The sequence below is a fragment of the Mercenaria mercenaria genome, unplaced genomic scaffold (assembly GCF_021730395.1).
Source record: "Mercenaria mercenaria strain notata unplaced genomic scaffold, MADL_Memer_1 contig_4147, whole genome shotgun sequence".
NCBI lineage: Eukaryota > Metazoa > Mollusca > Bivalvia > Venerida > Veneridae > Mercenaria > Mercenaria mercenaria.
The window spans coordinates 17807-38020 of NW_026462354.1; the positions used below are offsets into that span (position 1 = coordinate 17807).

At 31.8% G+C, this 20214-nt stretch overlaps 1 protein-coding gene across 3 annotated transcripts in view; it reads right to left on the minus strand.

Moving 5' to 3' along the window:
- The window catches only part of LOC128553651 (cytosolic phospholipase A2-like), a 36595-nt gene extending 17465 nt beyond the window's left edge, over positions 1–19130 (minus strand). Inside the window, exons 1-4 of one of the 3 annotated variants that reach the window (XM_053534826.1) lie at positions 18422–19130; positions 8845–8895; positions 6337–6387; positions 3834–3884 (exon numbers count right to left, since the gene is read on the minus strand). In XM_053534826.1, the coding sequence (XP_053390801.1) occupies positions 3834–3884; positions 6337–6387; positions 8845–8895; positions 18422–18563 (295 nt within the window). In that variant the 5' untranslated portion in view covers positions 18564–19130. The remainder of the gene's footprint in view (positions 1–3833; positions 3885–6336; positions 6388–8844; positions 8896–18421) is intronic. The other 2 variants (XM_053534827.1, XM_053534828.1) reach the window with 2 other exon arrangements.
- Positions 19131–20214: the final 1084 nt, after the last annotated feature.

The window sequence follows — 20214 nt, forward strand, 5'->3', positions numbered from 1 at the left end:
CACTCAAATGATTATATCTTAACTTTCAATCTACCGATTTGTTTTCAATCATATGGCATTTTGTTTTCAATAAGTTGCTCTATAATGTGCTAAAAACCTCATTCAAACCTAACCGCTGGTTACGGAACTACACACGGAGTAACATTATTTATTGAATGCCCCTCGTATATTTAAATTTTTACTTCGAAAATGTTAATATTTCATTCCAGTTTTCATTTTGTCAAATATAGTCAATAGTCAAAAATGGTCAAATGTCAAAAGACATTTTACCTTTGTTCAATGTTGGCTATATATTCTACTTCTTTTAGTATCTTCTTAAGTTCTTTAGGTATTTTCTGTCATTTATATTATGTCTGTGATTTGACTGATATTATTAACAAGACTAGATATAAGGTTGTTTAAAGCTATGTCTATACAAAAATGTGAAAGGTTTGATGGTATGTCCGAATATTTTCCGTCCTAAATTTTAATCATTTGAAACAGAATACTTGTCAAATCATTAAAGCGACATGCCTCCAGGTTTGGCTAAAAAATAATCTTTCTTTCAAATTGAAGTTTACGAACGTTAGAATATGGTATTTTAAAAATTCCAAATCAAGAAAAAAAGATGACCCGCGTCGGGAATCCAACCCTGGCCGCCGCGCAATAAAGACATTTTCCTGTCGTCGAAACCAGTAGCGCTATGGCTTAAGAAGTTAATAATGACGTCAAAATATAGATATTTATAATCGATACAGTTTACCTGGAGTAAAAGCGTGACAAACGCTTTTCGAATCTCATCGTAAAAAGTAGTAAAACAGCAAATTCTCATTTGTTTCCGTAATTTTAAGTTTGTCAGTAATTAAGTTTTAAAGCCTTCTTAAGAAATTTAGCATTTATTTCAAGATATCTAAAAAAATGTTTTTGTTGTCGAACGATCTGGAGGCATGTCGCTTTAAATATCGTCTGTTTTTATGTATGTGTATAACGGAAAGCACATTTAGTCTTAAAGTTTCACATGAAACGGGAGTTATATTAGGACTTACAAGGTCAACGTCGTATTACCAAACTATGGGAGTTATTCTTCTATCACAGCTTTTTAAAAAAGGTGCAATAACTCAAAACTTGTGATGATCTATACATTTAATGGATTCCACAAACTGTATAAAATGATATAAACATATAATATATATGAAAAGTTAATTTGATAGATATATTGAATGATTTATTATTAAGAAAAAAGATACAGCGAGAATGTTTGACATCTAAATCAACATATCTTGATCATAGACCTACAATGTCTGGAAAGCGCTGACATTATTCCAGAAATAATAATATATTTCAAAGAAACTTATAAAGGTCAGGTGAGGGTTAATACTTACGGCTTTTCATTTAATCCGGTCTTTGTCAGATTTAAGGTTACGTTACTTGCTGCAATTAGATATAAATCATAAATAAATTGTATTAGACCATGATTTACGTGTTAAATAGTGCAGTCCACAGGTCTACACTATTGAACTAAGTTGACAGCTAAGTCTATCACTAATGAACTTAGTTGACAGATAAAGTCTATCACTCTATCACTATTGAAATCAGTTGACAACTAAAGTCTTACACTATTGAACTATATTGATATGTGGTAACTTGACTAGGACTTAATAGAATGGCAAGTAATCTTATGCACCTTCTTACATAAAAACGGTTGTTTGTTTCCTTTGTTGTCATGACAACGGCAGAACTTTGTACAAAATTGTTACGAGGGGCGTTCAATAAAAACTGTTACTCCGTATGTAGTTCCGTAACCGGTGGTTATTTTTAAATGCGGTTTACGGCACTTTATTGAGCAATTTATTTGAAACAAAATGCCATAAGAATGATAAAATCGGTGGATTCAAAGTAAAAATATAAACATTTGAGTAAGGTGTACTCGTGTATACTGGACATTTTATCTCCAAAATGTTGAGATTGTTATATGCAATTCCTTGATTCTACTGTTCCACAACTAGAATTGTAGTTCAATTTTCAGTTTAAACAGTTGAAACATAATCATCGTCATTTGAAACCAAATAAAAAAAATAGAGTGTTAAATGTGTGAGTATATTTTTACTCGAAAAACGATAAGTTGAGTACTATAAGCCCTTCAATTTTATCAGGCATGATGTTCATCGTTGAAAAAAGTCTTGTATTTTAATTTGATACAATTTCTTAATACTCGATTGCGAAACAAGTTCTAACAACTTTGATTAATCACACTTGAGACTCATTCCAGATGGAATCAACCTCGAGTTTAGATATTTTAGCTGTTTTGTAAAATGAAAAAAAACGCAATAAATAGTTAAAAACAAACTCAAACTCAGAACAATTTGCTGTATCTCGTAGAAAAAATGATAGAATTTTGTGATTTTACAAGTTCTAATTTTCTGAACCCTGGATGCCAAGGACGAACGTAAGATATAATTATTTAAGGCTATGGTCCAGTATACCTGAATACACCTCACTCAAATGATTATATCTTACTTTGAATCTACCGATTTGTTTTCAATCCATATGGCATTTTGTTTTCAATAAATTGCTCTATATATAAGTGCTAAAACCGCATTCAAACCTAACCACTGGTTACGGAACTACACACGGAGTAACATTATTTATTGAATGCCCCTCGTATATTTAAATTTTTACTTCAAAATGTTAATATTTCATTCCAGTTTTCATTTTGTCAAATATAGTCAATCGTCAAAAATGGTCAAATGTCAAAAGACATTTTACCTTATGTTCAATGTTGGCTATATATTCTACTTCTTTTGTATCTTCTTAAGTTCTTTAGGTATTTTCTGTCATTTAATTATGTCTGTGATTTGACTGATATTATTAACAAGACTAGATATAAGGTTGTTTATTAGTTTGTCTATACAAATGTGAAAGGTTTGATGGTATGTCCGAATATTTTCCGTCTAAATTTTAATCATTTGAAACAGAATACTTGTCAAATCATTAAAGCGACATGCCTCCAGGTTTGGCTAAAAATAATCTTTCTTTCAAATTGAAGTTTACGAACGTTAGAATATGGGTAATTTTAAAAATTCCAAATCAAGAAAAAAAGATGACCGCGTCGGGAATCCAACCCGGCCGCGCGCATAAAGACATTTTCCTGTCGTCGAACCAGTAGCGCTATGGCTTAAGAAGTTAATAATGACGTCAAAATATAGATATTTATAATCGATACAGTTTACCTGGAGTAAAAGCGTGACAAACGCTTTTCGATTCTCATCGTAAAAAGTAGTAAAACAGCAAATTCTCATTTGTTTCCGTAATTTTAAGTTTGTCAGTAATTAAGATTTAAAGCCTTCTTAAGTAATATAGCATTTATTTCAAGATATCTAAAAAATGTTTTTGTTGTCGAACGATCTGGAGGCATGTCGCTTTAAATATCGTCTGTTTTTATGTATGTGTGTAACGGAAAGCACATTTAGTCTTAAAGTTTCCACATGAAACGGGAGTTATATTAGGACATTACAAGGTCAACGTCGTATAAACAAACTATGGGAGTTATTCTTCTATCACAGCTTTTTAAAAAAAAGGTGCAATAACTCAAAACTTGTGATGATCTATACATTTAATGAATTCCACAAACTGTATAAAATGATATAAACATAAATATATATGAAAAGTTAATTTGATAGATATATTGAATGATTTATTATTCAGAAAAAAAAGATACAGCGAGAATGTTTGACATCTAAATCAACATATCTTGGATCATAGACCTACAATGTCTGGAAAGCGCTGAACATTTTCCAGAAATAATAATGTATTTGAAAGAAACTTATAAAGGTCAGGTGAGGGTTAATACTTACCGCTTTTATTTAATCCGGGTCTTTGTCCAGATTTGAGGTTAACGTTACTTGCTGCAATTAGATATAAATCATAAATAAATTGTATTAGACCATGATTTACGCGTAAATAGTGCAGTCCACAGGTCTACCACTATTGAACTAAGTTGACAGCTAAAGTCTATCACTTATGAACTTAGTTGACAGATAAAGTCTATCACTCTATCACTATTGAAATCAGTTGACAACTAAAGCCTTACACTATTGAACTATATTGATATGTGGTAACTTGACTAGGACTTAATAGATATGGCAAGTAATCTTATGCACCTTCTTACATAAAAACGGGTTGTTTGTTTCCTTTGTTGTCATGACAACGTGCAAGAACTGTGTACAAAATTTTTACGAGGGGCGTTCAATAAAAACTTTTACTCCGTATGTAGTTCCGTAACCGGTGGTTATTTTTAAATGCGGTTTACGGCACTTTATTGAGCAATTTATTTGAAACAAAATGCCATAAGAATGATAAAAGTCGGTGGATTCAAAGTAAAAATATAAACATTTGAGTAAGGTGTACTCGTGTATAATGGACCATTTTATCTCCAAAATGTTGAGATTGTAATATGCAATTCCTTGATTCTACTATTCAACAACTAGAATTGTAGTTCAATTTTCAGTTTAAACATTTGAAACATAATCATCGTCATTTGAAAACCAAAAAAAAAAAAAAAAAATAGGAGTGTTAAATTGTGTGAGTATATTTTTACTCGAAAAACGATAAGTTGAGACTATAAGCCCCTTCATTTTATCAGGCATGATGTTCATCGTTGAAAACAAGTCTTGTATTTTAATTTGATACCAATTTCTTAATACTCGATTGCGAAACAAGTTCTAACAACTTTGATTAATCACACTTGAGACTCATTCCGATGGAATCAACCTCGAGTTTAGATATTTTAGCTGTTTTGTAAAATGAAAAAGTAACGCAATAAGTAGTTAAAACAAACTCAAACTCAGAACAATTTGCTGTATCTCGAGAAAAAATGATAGAATTTTGTGATTTTACAAGTTCTAATTTTCTGACACCCTGGATGCCAAGGACGAACGTAAGATATGATTATTAAGGCTATGGTCCAGTATACCTGAATACACCTCACTCAAATGATTATATCTTAACTTTGAATCTACCGATTTGTTTTCAACCATATGGCATTTTGTTTTCAATTAATTGCACTATAATGTGCTAAAAACCGCATTTAAACCTAACCACTGGTTACGGAACTACACACGGAGTAACATTATTTATTGAACGCCCCTCGTATATTTAAATTTTACTTCAAAAATGTTAATATTTCATTCCAGTTTTCATTTTGTCAAATATAGTCAATAGTCAAAAATGGTCAAATGTCAAAAGACATTTTACCTTTGTTCAATGTTGGCTATATATTCTACTTCTTTTAGTATCTTCTTAAGTTCTTTAGGTATTTTCTGTCATTTATATTATGTCTGTGATTTGACTGATATTATTAACAAGACTAGATATGTCTGATATAAGGTTGTTTATAGCTATGTCTATACAAAAATGTGAAAGGTTTGATGGTATGTCCGAATATTTTCCGTCCTAAATTTTAATCATTTGAAACAGAATACTTGTCAAATCATTAAAGCGACATGCCTCCAGGTTTGGCTAAAAATAATCTTTCTTTCAAATTGAAGTTTACGAACGTTAGAATATGGGTATTTTAAAAATTCCAAATCAAGAAAAAAAGATGACCGCGTCGGGAATCCAACCCCAGGCCGCCGCGCAATAAAGACATTTTCCTGTCGTCGAAACCAGTAGCGCTATGGCTTAAGAAGTTAATAATGACGTCAAAATATAGATATTTATAATCGATACAGTTTACCTGGAGTAAAAGCGTGACAAACGCTTTTCGATTCTCATCGTAAAAAGTAGTAAAACAGCAAATTCTCATTTGTTTCCGTAATTTTAAGTTTGTCAGTAATTAAGGTTTAAAGCCTTTTTAAGTAATATAGCATTTATTTAAAGATATCTAAAAAAATGTTTTTGTTGTCGAACGATCTGGAGGCATGTCGCTTTAAATATCGTCTGTTTTTATGTATGTGTGTAACGGAAAGCACATTTAGTCTTAAAGTTTCCACATGAAACGGGAGTTATATTAGGACATTACAAGGTCAACGTCGTATAAACAAACTATGGGAGTTATTCTTCTATCACAGCTTTTTAAAAAAAGGTGCAATAACTCAAAACTTGTGATGATCTATACATTTAATGAATTCCACAAACTGTATAAAATGATATAAACATAAATATATATGAAAAGTTAATTTGATAGATATATTGAATGATTTATTATTAAGAAAAAAGATACAGCGAGAATGTTTGACATCTAAATCAACATATCTTGGATCATAGACCTACAATGTCTGGAAAGCGCTGAACATTTTTCCAGAAATAATAATGTATTTGAAAGAAACTTATAAAGGTCAGGTGAGGGTTAATACTTACCGCTTTTATTTAATCCGGGTCTTTGTCCAGATTTGAGGTTAACGTTACTTGCTGCAATTAGATATAAATCATAAATAAATTGTATTAGACCATGATTTACGCGTAAATAGTGCAGTCCACAGGTCTACCACTATTGAACTAAGTTGACAGCTAAAGTCTATCACTTATGAACTTAGTTGACAGATAAAGTCTATCACTCTATCACTATTGAAATCAGTTGACAACTAAAGCCTTACACTATTGAACTATATTGATATGTGGTAACTTGACTAGGACTTAATAGATATGGCAAGTAATCTTATGCACCTTCTTACATAAAAACGGGTTGTTTGTTTCCTTTGTTGTCATGACAACGTGCAAGAACTGTGTACAAAATTTGTTACGAGGGGCGTTCAATAAAAACTTTTACTCCGTATGTAGTTCCGTAACCGGTGGTTATTTTTAAATGCGGTTTACGGCACTTTATTGAGCAATTTATTTGAAACAAAATGCCATAAGAATGATAAAAGTCGGTGGATTCAAAGTAAAAATATAAACATTTGAGTAAGGTGTACTCGTGTATAATGGACCATTTTATCTCCAAAATGTTGAGATTGTAATATGCAATTCCTTGATTCTACTATTCAACAACTAGAATTGTAGTTCAATTTTCAGTTTAAACATTTGAAACATAATCATCGTCATTTGAAAACCAAAATAAAAAAAAAATAGGAGTGTTAAATTGTGTGAGTATATTTTATCTCGAAAAACGATAAGTTGAGAACTATAAGCCCCTTCATTTTTATCAGGCATGATGTTCATCGTTGAAAACAAGTCTTGTATTTTAATTTGATACCAATTTCTTAATACTCGATTGCGAAACAAGTTCTAACAACTTTGATTAATCACACTTGAGACTCATTCCAGATGGAATCAACCTCGAGTTTAGATATTTTAGCTGTTTTGTAAAATGAAAAAAGTTAACGCAATAAGTAGTTAAAACAAACTCAAACTCAGAACAATTTGCTGTATCTCGAAGAAAAAATGATAGAATTTTGTGATTTTACAAGTTCTAATTTTCTGACACCCTGGATGCCAAGGACGAACGTAAGATATGATTATTAAGGCTATGGTCCAGTATACCTGAATACACCTCACTCAAATGATTATATCTTAACTTTGAATCTACCGATTTGTTTTCAACCATATGGCATTTTGTTTTCAATTAATTGCACTATAATGTGCTAAAAACCGCATTTAAACCTAACCACTGGTTACGGAACTACACACGGAGTAACATTATTTATTGAACGCCCCTCGTATATTTAAATTTTAACTTCAAAAATGTTAATATTTCATTCCAGTTTTCATTTTGTCAAATATAGTCAATAGTCAAAAATGGTCAAATGTCAAAAGACATTTTACCTTTGTTCAATGTTGGCTATATATTCTACTTCTTTTAGTATCTTCTTAAGTTCTTTAGGTATTTTCTGTCATTTATATTATGTCTGTGATTTGACTGATATTATTAACAAGACTAGATATTGTCTGGATATAAGGTTGTTTATAGCTATGTCTATACAAAAATGTGAAAGGTTTGATGGTATGTCCGAATATTTTCCGTCCTAAATTTTAATCATTTGAAACAGAATACTTGTCAAATCATTAAAGCGACATGCCTCCAGGTTTGGCTAAAAATAGTCTTTCTTTCAAATTGAAGTTTACGAACGTTAGAATATGGGTATTTTAAAAATTCCAAATCAAGAAAAAAAGATGACCGCGTCGGGAATCCAACCCCAGGCCGCCGCGCAATAAAGACATTTTCCTGTCGTCGAAACCAGTAGCGCTATGCTTAAGAAGTTAATAATGACGTCAAAATATAGATATTTATAATCGATACAGTTTACCTGGAGTAAAAGCGTGACAAACGCTTTTCGATTCTCATCGTAAAAAGTAGTAAAACAGCAAATTCTCATTTGTTTCCGTAATTTTAAGTTTGTCAGTAATTAAGGTTTAAAGCCTTCTTAAGTAATATAGCATTTATTTAAAGATATCTAAAAAATGTTTTTGTTGTCGAACGATCTGGAGGCATGTCGCTTTAAATATCGTCTGTTTTTATGTATGTGTGTAACGGAAAGCACATTTAGTCTTAAAGTTTCCACATGAAACGGGAGTTATATTAGGACATTACAAGGTCAGCGTCGTATAAACAAACTATGGGAGTTATTCTTCTATCACAGCTTTTTAAAAAAAGGTGCAATAACTCAAAACTTGTGATGATCTATACATTTAATGAATTCCACAAACTGTATAAAATGATATAAACATAAATATATATGAAAAGTTAATTTGATAGATATATTGAATGATTTATTATTAAGAAAAAAGATTCAGCGAGAATGTTTGACATCTAAATCAACATATCTTGGATCATAGACCTACAATGTCTGGAAAGCGCTGAACATTTTTCCAGAAATAATAATATATTTGAAAGAAACTTATAAAGGTCAGGTGAGGGTTAATACTTACCGCTTTTATTTAATCCGGGTCTTTGTCCAGATTTTAGGTTAACGTTACTTGCTACAATTAGATATAAATCATAAATAAATTGTATTAGACCATGATTTACGCGTAAATAGTGCAGTCCACAGGTCTACCACTATTGAACTAAGTTGACAGCTAAAGTCTATCACTTATGAACTTAGTTGACAGATAAAGTCTATCACTCTATCACTATTGAACTCAGTTGACAACTAAAGTCTTACACTATTGAACTAAATTGATATGTGGTAACTTGACTAGGACTTAATAGATATGGCAAGTAATCTTAAGCACCTTCTTACATAAAAACGGGTTGTTTGTTTCTTTTGTTGTCCTGACAACAGTCAAGAACTGTGTACAAAAATTGTTACGAGGGGCGTTCAATAAAAACTGTTACTCCGTATGTAGTTCCGTAACCGGTGGTTATTTTTAAATGCGGTTTACGGCACTTTATTGAGCAATTTATTTGAAACAAAATGCCATAAGAATGATAAAAATCGGTGGATTCAAAGTAAAAATATAAACATTTGAGTAAGGTGTACTCGTGTATACTGCACCATTTTATCTTCAAAATGTTGAGATTGTAATATGCAATTCCTTGATTCTACTATTCAACAACTAGAATTGTAGTTCAATTTTCAGTTTAAACAGTTTAAACATAATCATCGTCATTTGAAAACTAAAGTTAAAAAAAAACAATTAGAGTATTAAATGGTGTTAATATATGTTTACACGAAAAATGATCAGTTGTGTACTATAAGGCCCTTTAATTTTATCAGGCGTGATGTTCATCGTTGAAAAAAAAATCTTGTATTTTAATTTGATACTAATTTCTTAATACTCGATTGCGAAACAAGTTCTAACAACTTTGATTAATCACACTTGAGACTCATTCCAGATGGAATCAACCTCGGGTTTAGATATTTTAGCTGTTTTGTAAAATGAAAAAACGCATTAAGTAGTTAAAAACAAACTCAAACTCATAACAAAATGCAGGATCTCGTAGAAAAAATGATAGAATTTTGTGATTTTAAAAGTTCTAATTTTCTGACACCCTGGATGCCAAGGATGAAGGTAAGATATAATTATTTTTGCAATGGTCCATTATACCTGAATACACCTCATTCAAATGATTATATCTTTACTTTGAATCTGCCGATTCGTTTTCAATCATATGGCATTTTGTTTTCAATAAATTGCTATATAATGTACAGAAAACCGCATTCAAATCTATCCACTGGTTACGAAACTACCCACGGAGCAACATTATTTATTGAACATCCCTCGTATATTTGAATTTTAACTTCAAAAATGTTAATATTTCATTCCAGATTTCATTTTGTCAAATATAGTCAATAGTAAAAAACGGTCAAATGTCAAAAGACATTTTACCTTTGTTCAGTGTTGGCTATATATTCTACTTCTTTTAATCTCTTCTTAAATTTTTAGGTATTTTCTGTCATTCACATTATGTCTGTGATTTGACTGATATTATTAACAAGACTAGATATAAGGTTGTTTATATCTATGTTTGCACAAAAATGTGAAAGGTTTGATGGTATGTCCGAATATTTTCTATCCGAAATTTTATTCATGTGAAACAGAATACTTGTCAAATCATTAAAGCGACATGCCTCCAGGTTTGGCTAAATATAATCTTTCTTTCAAATTGAACTTTGGTCATATTATTAACATTAAATTATGAGTTTTTGTTTCTAAAATATTTTAAAAATTCCAAATCAAGAAAAAAAGATGACCGCGTCGGGAATCGAACCCCGGGCCGCGGCGACAATAAAGACATTTTCCCGTCGTCGTAACCAATAGCGCTATGGCTGAAGAATTTAATAATAACGTCAAAATATAGATATTTATAATTGAGACAGTTTACCTGGAGTGAAAGCGTGACAAACGCTTTTCGATTCTCATCGTAAAAAGTAGTAAAATCAGCAAATTCTCACGTGTTTCCATAATTTTAAGTTTGTCAGTAATTAAGTTTTAAAGCCTTCTTAAGAAATATAGCATTTATTTCAAGATATCTTAAAAATTGTTTTCGTTGTCGAACGATCTGGAGGCATGTCGTTTTAAATATCGTCTTTTTTGTGTATGTATATAACGGAAAGCACATTTAGTCTTAAAGTTTCCACATGAAACGGGAGTTACATTAGGACATTACAAGGTCAACGTCGTATAAACAAACTATGGGAGTTATTCTTCTATCACAGCTTTTTAAAAAAAGGTGCAATAACTCAAAACTTGTGATGATCTATACATTTAATGGATTCCACAAACTGTATAAAATGATATAAACATAAATATATATGAAACGTTAATTTGATAGATATATTGAATGATTTATTATTAAGATAAAAGATACAGCGAGAATGTTTGACATCTAAATCAACATATCTTGGATCATAGACCTACAATGTCTGGAAAGCGCTGAACATTATTCCAGAAATGATAATTTATTTCAAAGAAACTTATAAAGGTCAGGTGAGGGTTTATTCTTACGGCTTTATTTTAATCCGGGTCTTTGTCCAGATCTAATGTAAACGTTATTTGCTGCAATTAGATATAAATAATAAATAAATTGTATTAGACCATGATTTACGTGTAAATAGTGCAGTCCACAGGTCTACCACTATTGAACTAAGTTGACAGCTAAAGTCTATCACTAATGAACTTAGCTGACAGATAAAGTCTATCACTCTATCACTATTGAACTCAGTTGACAACTAAAGTCTTACACTATTGAACTAAGTTGACAACTAAAGTAGATCACTATTGAACCCAGTTGATAGCTTAGTCTATCACTATTGAACTAAGTTGACAGCTTAAGTCTATCGCTGTTGAACTCAGTTGACAGCTAAAGAAGCTTTTCGACATATTGTCCAGATAACACAGCTAATTTCTTTATTTCTTTATATAAATGCTATTGAAAAAAAGAAAGGTTAACTTAGATACACGGCTACTAAACCCTAGCGCCACCACTAAAAGTGGTGATAATGCTTACAGACACTAAATAGAAAAATGGCGCGAAAAGAAATGGTAGTCGCATAATGGCTGATACAAATAGTCCTCAGTTGGTTTTTGATCTGTAGAGCTATTTTCCTTATTTTCTTTGCAATGTTTTTGCTAAAATCACATGACAGATCTATGCTTGACATATAGGTAGCATTTTCATGATGAAATAACAACATTACAGAATTTTTCATGGAAACTTAGATCATACACCACCACTATAATTTGGTGTTTCAACTTTTAGCTGATTTTGCAGTTTGTGTGTTTGACTGAAATTATTTTTCTTGCATCAACAATGACCCCTACTTTTCTTTTGATTTTTATTTAGCACTGACAATATTCTTCAAGAAAATGTAAGTTACAGACATTTAAAATGGGTCCTGATGTGTGCTGCAGCCATTGGAAATAGGTCATTTTTATATAGAATAAAGAAGAACAGCTATTAAGTGTATTATAACCTATAAGATGACATTGGTAAAAATTGAAATCTGGCCAGATGATGGTGGAAATGGGATATTTTAATTCGAATTTGATAGAAAATGATAAATTTATTGCAATTTTGTTGTAAATGAGGATAAGCCAAAAAATATCACATTTTCACTGTTTTTAGTGTATTTTTATCAAAAACTGCATATTTACAGACTACTGATTGCTAATTTCTGGTCATCAGAGGTAAAAGTAAACATATTTAAAAGTTTAAATGTGTAATTTGTATCCAGATCAGAGTAGAAAATGTCAAAACAGGGTAAAACAAGGCTGCATTTAGGGTAACTACTTGAAAATTATGTCGCGACAGCTATTTTTTGACAAAATCTGAAGCTTTGTCTTATGGTAGTGAAAATGCCAGAAAACCTTAGAAACTGTTGATATCAAGCTAAAACCTTGTATTTTTTTCATGCATTTAGGTTTCTTGTGCATTTCAAATGAAACTGGCATAGTGTCAGAGAAAAAGTTTTTCTTATAAGGTGACATTGGTAAAAATTGAAATCTGACCAGATGATGGTAAATGACAACTTTATTGCAATTTTGTCGTAAATGAGGATAAACCCAAAAATATCACATTTTCATTGTTTTTAGTGTACAATGTATTTGTTTTCTCAAAAACTGCATATTTACAGCCTACTGATTGCTAATTTCTGGTCATCAGAGGTAAAAGTGAGAGGTAAAAGTGAACATATTTAACAGTTTAAATGTGTAATTTGTATGCAGATCTGAATAGAAAATGTCAAAACAGGGCAAAACAAGGCTGCATTTAGGGTAACTGCTTGGAAATTATGTCTTGCATTAAACATGACTCCCACATGCAGGAAAATCGATGTCTATGAACGGAATGTCGTCATGGCGCACGACAAAATAAATTTTCTGTTTTTAGCAGCTGTATATGATGGTTGTAATAACAGTCCTCTGAATTGATAGATACATCAAAACTTCGGTAAAATCGCCACAGTTAAGTAAAAATCTGTGAAAAAGCTTCCGAGACTCAATCCATTGATCTTTTGAGATATTCACGGTCATCAACAGACTTTATACAAAGGTTACAGCATCAATAGTAGTAAACCTATGGAAGTTGTGACTGAAAATGGTCACATTGTTAAAGATAAAGCAGCTGTCTTAGGTAAATGGAAATCAAGTTTTTCAGATTTGTATAATGTACTTGATAGAGAAGACACTGCCATTGAGGAAATATATGCTGGAAGTGATGGTGGTTTAGAGATAGATGAAACATTTAATAATGATATTAGTGCGCAGGAAGTCCGCAAAGCAATTTTTAAAGCAAACAGTAGAAAATCACCAGGCTTCGATGGTTTCCCATATGAGATATTTAAGAATGATACTTCTGTTTCATATTTACATGTTTTATTTAATGTATGTTTTAATTCTGGTAAAATACCATCACACTGGGGTATATGTATTGTAAACCCAATTCCCAAGAGTAGAACCCGATTCCCAAAAGTAGTACAAGTGATATTTGAGATCCTATGTCATACAGAGGGATATCGTTATCAATGTATAAACTGTACAGTTCGGTTTTGAGCGAGAGAGTAGTTGATGTACAAAATGGTTTCCGAAAGAAAAGGAGTACTGTAGATCATTTATCGTCTCTAACTAAATTAATTGAAACTAGAATCAAACATAAAATGTCCACATTCGCAGCATTCATCGATTTCAGAAAAGCATACGATTCTGTACATAGAGGTCGTCTCTGGCAGAACTTGGAAAGTACAGGTATACATGGTAAAATACATGGTGCTATAAAGTCACTGTATGATTGAATATCTTCCTGTATTAAAGTAAATCGTTTCCAAACAGACTGCTTTAAAGGTAAAACAGGTTTGAGACAAGGGTGTGGCCTGTCTCCAATTTTATTCAGTTTCTTTATTAATGATTAAAGATGAAACGTTTAGGGTATGGTATTGATATTTGTAATGATGAAAAAGTTTGTAGATGATATTGTACTACTATCCGAGAATGAAAAAGGTTTGCAGCTTATGTAGAATACACTGTATGAATGGACCAATTAAAACTGTATTTACGTCAATCCAAACAAGAGTAATATAGTTCATTTCAGAACACGACATGTATCATCTACCAAACATATATTTAAATGTGGTAACGATAGTCTTACAGTTGTAGATAAGTATGTGTATTTAGGCCTTACTTTGGTCAGTTTCTGGATTTTAATATTACTGCTTAATATGCTACACAATCTGCAAGCAGGGCACTTGGTCCTTTGACAGCAAAGTTAAGAATTCTAGGTGGTATGCCTGTAGATGTGTTTTCAAAATTATGTGACTCGATGGTGTGGTCCGTCATTGGATATGGAGCAGCTGTTCGGGGCACCAAGTCATTTTCTTGCATTGATTCAGTACAAAATAGAGCAATGTGTTTGTTTCTTGGTGTATCAAAATTTGCCCCATCAGCGGCAGTTGCTGGCGATATGGGATGGCGACCCACACCAGTGAAACAACTAATTAATGTTTCAAACTACTGGTATAGAGTTTGTAATATGTCAACAACACATATAAACCGTAGAATCTTTGATTATTGTTATAACCAGAATGCTAATAAAGGCAGAAATTGGTGCTTTAGAATATGTCAAAAATTTAGATATATTAGATGTGAAGAGTTGTGTAGTCGCACTTTGAGTATGTCTAGGAAAACTGTTTTAGATAGAGCCATCGAGTCTTCCATGCAAGAATTTGTTAATAGATGGAAAACCAACATAAATGCATGCTCAACATGGCCCGAGCAAAAGAGGTAGAAATAAATTACGTACTTATAATTATATGAAACAGAACAATATTGTAAAGTTATTCTGTCTAGTCCACATAAAGCTGCTTTTGCAAAAAGTAGGATATATGTTGCGCCAGTACGTATTGAAACTGGAAGATATGAAAGACTAGATATTAATGAAAGGCTTTGCCCATTTTGTAAGGAAAACATTGAGGATGAAAAACATGTCATTATGGAATGTCAATTATATTGTGATCTTAGGCAAGAATTGTTCAGAAAAGCCAGTTCTATAGAAGCATAATTTAAGCATTACTCTGAAAATGAAATGTTTTTATTCATTTTTACAAATATAGCTCTTGTTCGTTTTACAGCCAAAACCTGCTTTCTTATTTTAAGGAGAAGAAATGAATTTGTAAATAAATAAAGTAGTTCTTAAATGTACTAACAATATTCATATTTTAGATAAAACATTTCTTTTAGATTAATGCATAATGTCAGTGTTAATCACTCATATTCCATGCAAAGTAATTTCCATTCTTAGTAATAAATGTTTCTTTTTGTTTACAATTTTTGGCAATGGTATTCACTATACCTATTAGCTCGACTTTTCGAAGGGAAAATGGAGCTATCACACTTGCCTCGGCGTTGGCATTGCCGTCGACGTTACATTTTTCTCTTTTTTTTTCTATAAAGTCAGATGTCTTTGTTGCTATCAAGGCTTAAAATAAAACAGTTACTTACTACAAAAGTCTACACCAGGGGAAACAATCCCCATTGCTCTGGTTTTGTGTCGTGACAAAGTTATGCCCCTTTTAAGTTAGAATTTTCTTTGGTCAAAGTTTTTGATAAAGTTGAATATCTCTGTTATTATCAAAGCTTTTGACTTGAACCTTAATAATAATTATTCAATATCAAGCTCTATGCCAGGAGAAATAATCTGCATGGTTTCAATTTTGATAGGGTTATGCCCCTTTTTAACTTATAATGTTTTGGTTTAAGTTGCATACATCTGTTAGACTTGCAACTTGAAATGGTCATTTGTTGTCAGTCTACGATCCCCATAGAGCTGATTTTGGATTTTGACAGGGTTGTGCCCCATTTTAACTTAGAATGTTTTGGTTAAAGTTTTATAAAATGTTTCTTTTGCGAACAAAGCTCTATTTTAGAGATAAGCACTGAGAAAGGTTGAGCGTGCTGACTTACGAACAGCTCTTGTTAAAATATATTTAATAAAACATACATTTTAAAACAAATAGCTCTTTCATAACTGTACCAATAACAATGACATTATGTTCTTATATCATTATGTATCAATGTAGATATTTAGGACAGTCTGTAAACAATTGTTCCATCCCCTTTTCATTGTAAATAGAATGTTTTTAACTTTTAAATGGCATTGCTTTAGTACTTACGCGGGGCGTTCAAAAAATAATGTTACTCCGTATGTAGTTCCGAAACCATTGGTTACTTCTAAATGCGATTTTCGGTACATTATTGAGCAATTTATTTGAAACAAAATGCCATAAGAATTATAAAAATCTGTAGATTCAAAGTAAAAATATAACCATTTGAGTGAGGTGTACTAGGGTATACTGGACCATTTTATGTCCAAAATGTTGAGATTGTAATACGTAATTCCTTGATTCTACTATTCAACAACTAGAACTGAGGTTCAATTTTCAGTTGAAAAAATTCATCATCTTTACATAAACATCTGTAAACCAAAATAAAAAAAATGATAACAGTATTAAATGGTGTGAGTATATTTTTACTCGAAAAATGATACTTTGAGTACAATAAGCCTCTTTAATTTTATCAGGCGTGATGTTCATCGTTCAAAACAAATCTTGTATTTTAAGTTGATACTAATTTCTAAATTCTCGATTGCGAAACAAGTTCTTCGATTAATCACTCTCGAGACTCATTCCAAATAGAATCAACATCGAGTTTAGATATTTTAGCTGTTTTGTAACATGAAAAACGCAACAAGTAGTTTTAAAAAACAAACTCAAACTCATCACAATTTGCTGCATCTCGTAGAACAATGATAGAATTTTGTGATTTTACACGTTAGTCTATTTTTCGGAGATCCTCGATGCCAAGAACAAAGCTAAGCTATAATCATGTCTGCTATGGTCCAGTATACCTGAGTATACATAACTTAAATGATTATATCTTTACTTTGAATCTACCGATATTTTTTCATTCATATGGCATTTTGTTCCCAATAAATATTTCTATAATGTGCTGAAACTGCATTCAATAAACTCCGGTTACGGAACTACACACGGGGTAACATTATTTATTAAACGCCTATCGTATACGTCTAAGTCCTAGATTTTAGATAATAAATATATAATTTTGATTTATGATAATACCGGTAATAGTAAAACTGAATATTTTTTAAATTATGTCTGGCATTTTATAGTAGAAGTCAATTTTATCTGTTGCAGTCTCTTATAATTCATATATGAATGACATTGTACATTGTATTAATGTTTTTACGACTCATGCTGTATATTGATGTACTGTACAGTGATGAGACTATAATAAAGAATGATAATCAGTAAACATAATTATATAAGTTGGCGAGTGTAGCGAGACGAAAATAAATGGACATTCAAGGGTAGTTTGGTGTAATGGAAAATGAAAGCTTTGCCGAAAAAGGGAAGTGCAACGGGTGCGATTGGTTACGCCCTTTGGGTATCGATAACAATTTCTATAACACGATAATATTTACATTCAAAATGCGTAAGGGACAGACTATTAATTTAAAGCTAGCATAATTGTGTTCTATCGGCACATCGCTAGACCTGCAAAAGACAGGATGCTGTTTAAAGCTAAAGCTCTTACCGATAAATTGGAATTAGGGAGAGTCATACATATTTTACTTATATTTAATATTAACGCAATTACCGCATGTCAAGAATGTTCGTTCGACATGTATATGCATATATAAAACATGTGTCCATAACGTGAAACGTCCGACTTCGATCGGCTGATATCAGCTGGATAGTCTTGTTTGTTTTTTTCGATATTTCCAGCACTTTAGTTGTGTTTTATGCCAGAATAGCGATAACACACGTTTGTTTCGTGAAACAACATCTGCGGAATCCCTCGGGCTATGTTGGTGTGGGCTCGTGCACCAACCAATCCCTCGGTTTTCTGCAGATGTTGATACACAAGAAACGTCTTACCCCTACATTAACAGTTCTTTCAAAATGATACAATCCTCCAAATTTAACTCATTGTCAAGAAGAAAACAATCACAGACTGGAAAATAATGTCATAAACTTTTGTGTACTTGTACCTTTGGCTTCTTTTTCGGTTTGACTTTGAACCGATAAACCACGCATGAAATTATACACGACTGCCGCCCTCTTTTGAAAAGTATGCCACAACGGTATGTAGGTAACCAGAGAACCAAGTGAGCTAAAAATTGGAGCACCCATGCCTTCGTTAGTTTCCCTTTTCTTTTCCTCATATCCAGCATAAGCATCGTGTGACGTAAGCTTTACCTCCGAACACCTCTGGACGTTATCATAGCTATCAGCTGTTGCAGAGTTATGGCCTGTAAATGAGATCTACCTAACAATTGTTGATAAGATAATAGCATTAGTAATTGAGTTTGGAAATAGGTTAAAAAGTCATTGTTTCCATGGTAACCAATAGTCTGTATCCATATTAACGCAGACTGTATGACTACAATGTTATTATTAGAATTCCTGGAAAAAGGTCATGACTCATAGCTCGGGCGGATTACCATGGCGATGTTACGAGCTTCTTTCCAAATAAGGTGGGTCGAGTTATTATTGGAAAATTACTCAGTTATTCTTGGAATAACGGCAGTATGTAAGTATATAAACAGCGCAGCTATAAGGAAAAATAAGATTTAAGACTTAGTTTTAGGATTTGGATTTAGATTTTTGGTTATTTTGTTGTAGACAATTTTGGTGTATATCTAAAGATTTTAAATAATGCGAAGTGCTAGCAGATTAAAATTAAAGTTACTAGAAATTTAGAACTGGACTTCTAGCGATTCTTCGCTTGACTCTTTATCTGTTTTAATAAGTCGAATAAACACATACTGATCAATATACTAAACATTTGTTATTATGTATAGTTGATCCGGTATAAAACCAAAATAGTCACATCCGTAGAGATCGTCAAATTACCAAGAAAAACGTGATAATCTACTTGATAAAGTATTTATCTTTTATTTATTTGTGGTTAGTCAATACAATGGGAAACAAAGGAAATGATTATCACACAAGAATAAAAGAGTACTGTTAAAATTACCTGTATCTTACACCAAAATTATGAGAAAAAAAACATGTTCTTTGTTTAAATAAATGAATATTGAAATAGTATTTTCGAATACTTTACAGTAAGAACAAAATACGGGAACTAGTTATTTTAAATTTCAGGAAGCGGTACATGACATTATACGAGCAAAGCAAGTTTTAAGGATCAATTCTAATCTGAAACACTTGCCATGCAACGAGAATATCGAACAAATGTTTTCGTCAGTTTCCTTTTCCTTTTTCTCATGCTCATCATTAGCATCTGCAGTACTTTCATCATCTTCACTGTCACTGTCATCGTCTTCACTGTCACTGGTATCAGAAGAGTCACTGTCCTGTACTGGTAAACCTTCGTTTAACTCTTTATCTGTTTTATAAGTCGAATAAACACAAGCTGATCAATATAATAAACATTTATTATTATGTATAGTTGATCTGGAATGGATCCAATATAGCCACATTATAAGAAATCTTCAAATTACCAAAAAAAAATGTGATAATCTTCTTGATAAAGCAGTTTTGCAAAAAAAAAGATTTACTTTATTTGTGGTTAAATTAATACAATGGGAAACGAAGGAAACAATAATCACACAAGAATAAAAGAAAACTGTTGAAATTATCTGTCTCTAACACCACCAAAATCAAAGAGAGAATGAGTACATGTTTCTGGTTGAAAGCCATAAATGAGTTTATTCCACAGTTATAGTTGGCAAGTATCCATATTAACGCAGACTGTATGATTACAATGTTGTTATTAGAATTCCTGGAAAAAGGTCATGACTCATAACTCGGGCGGATT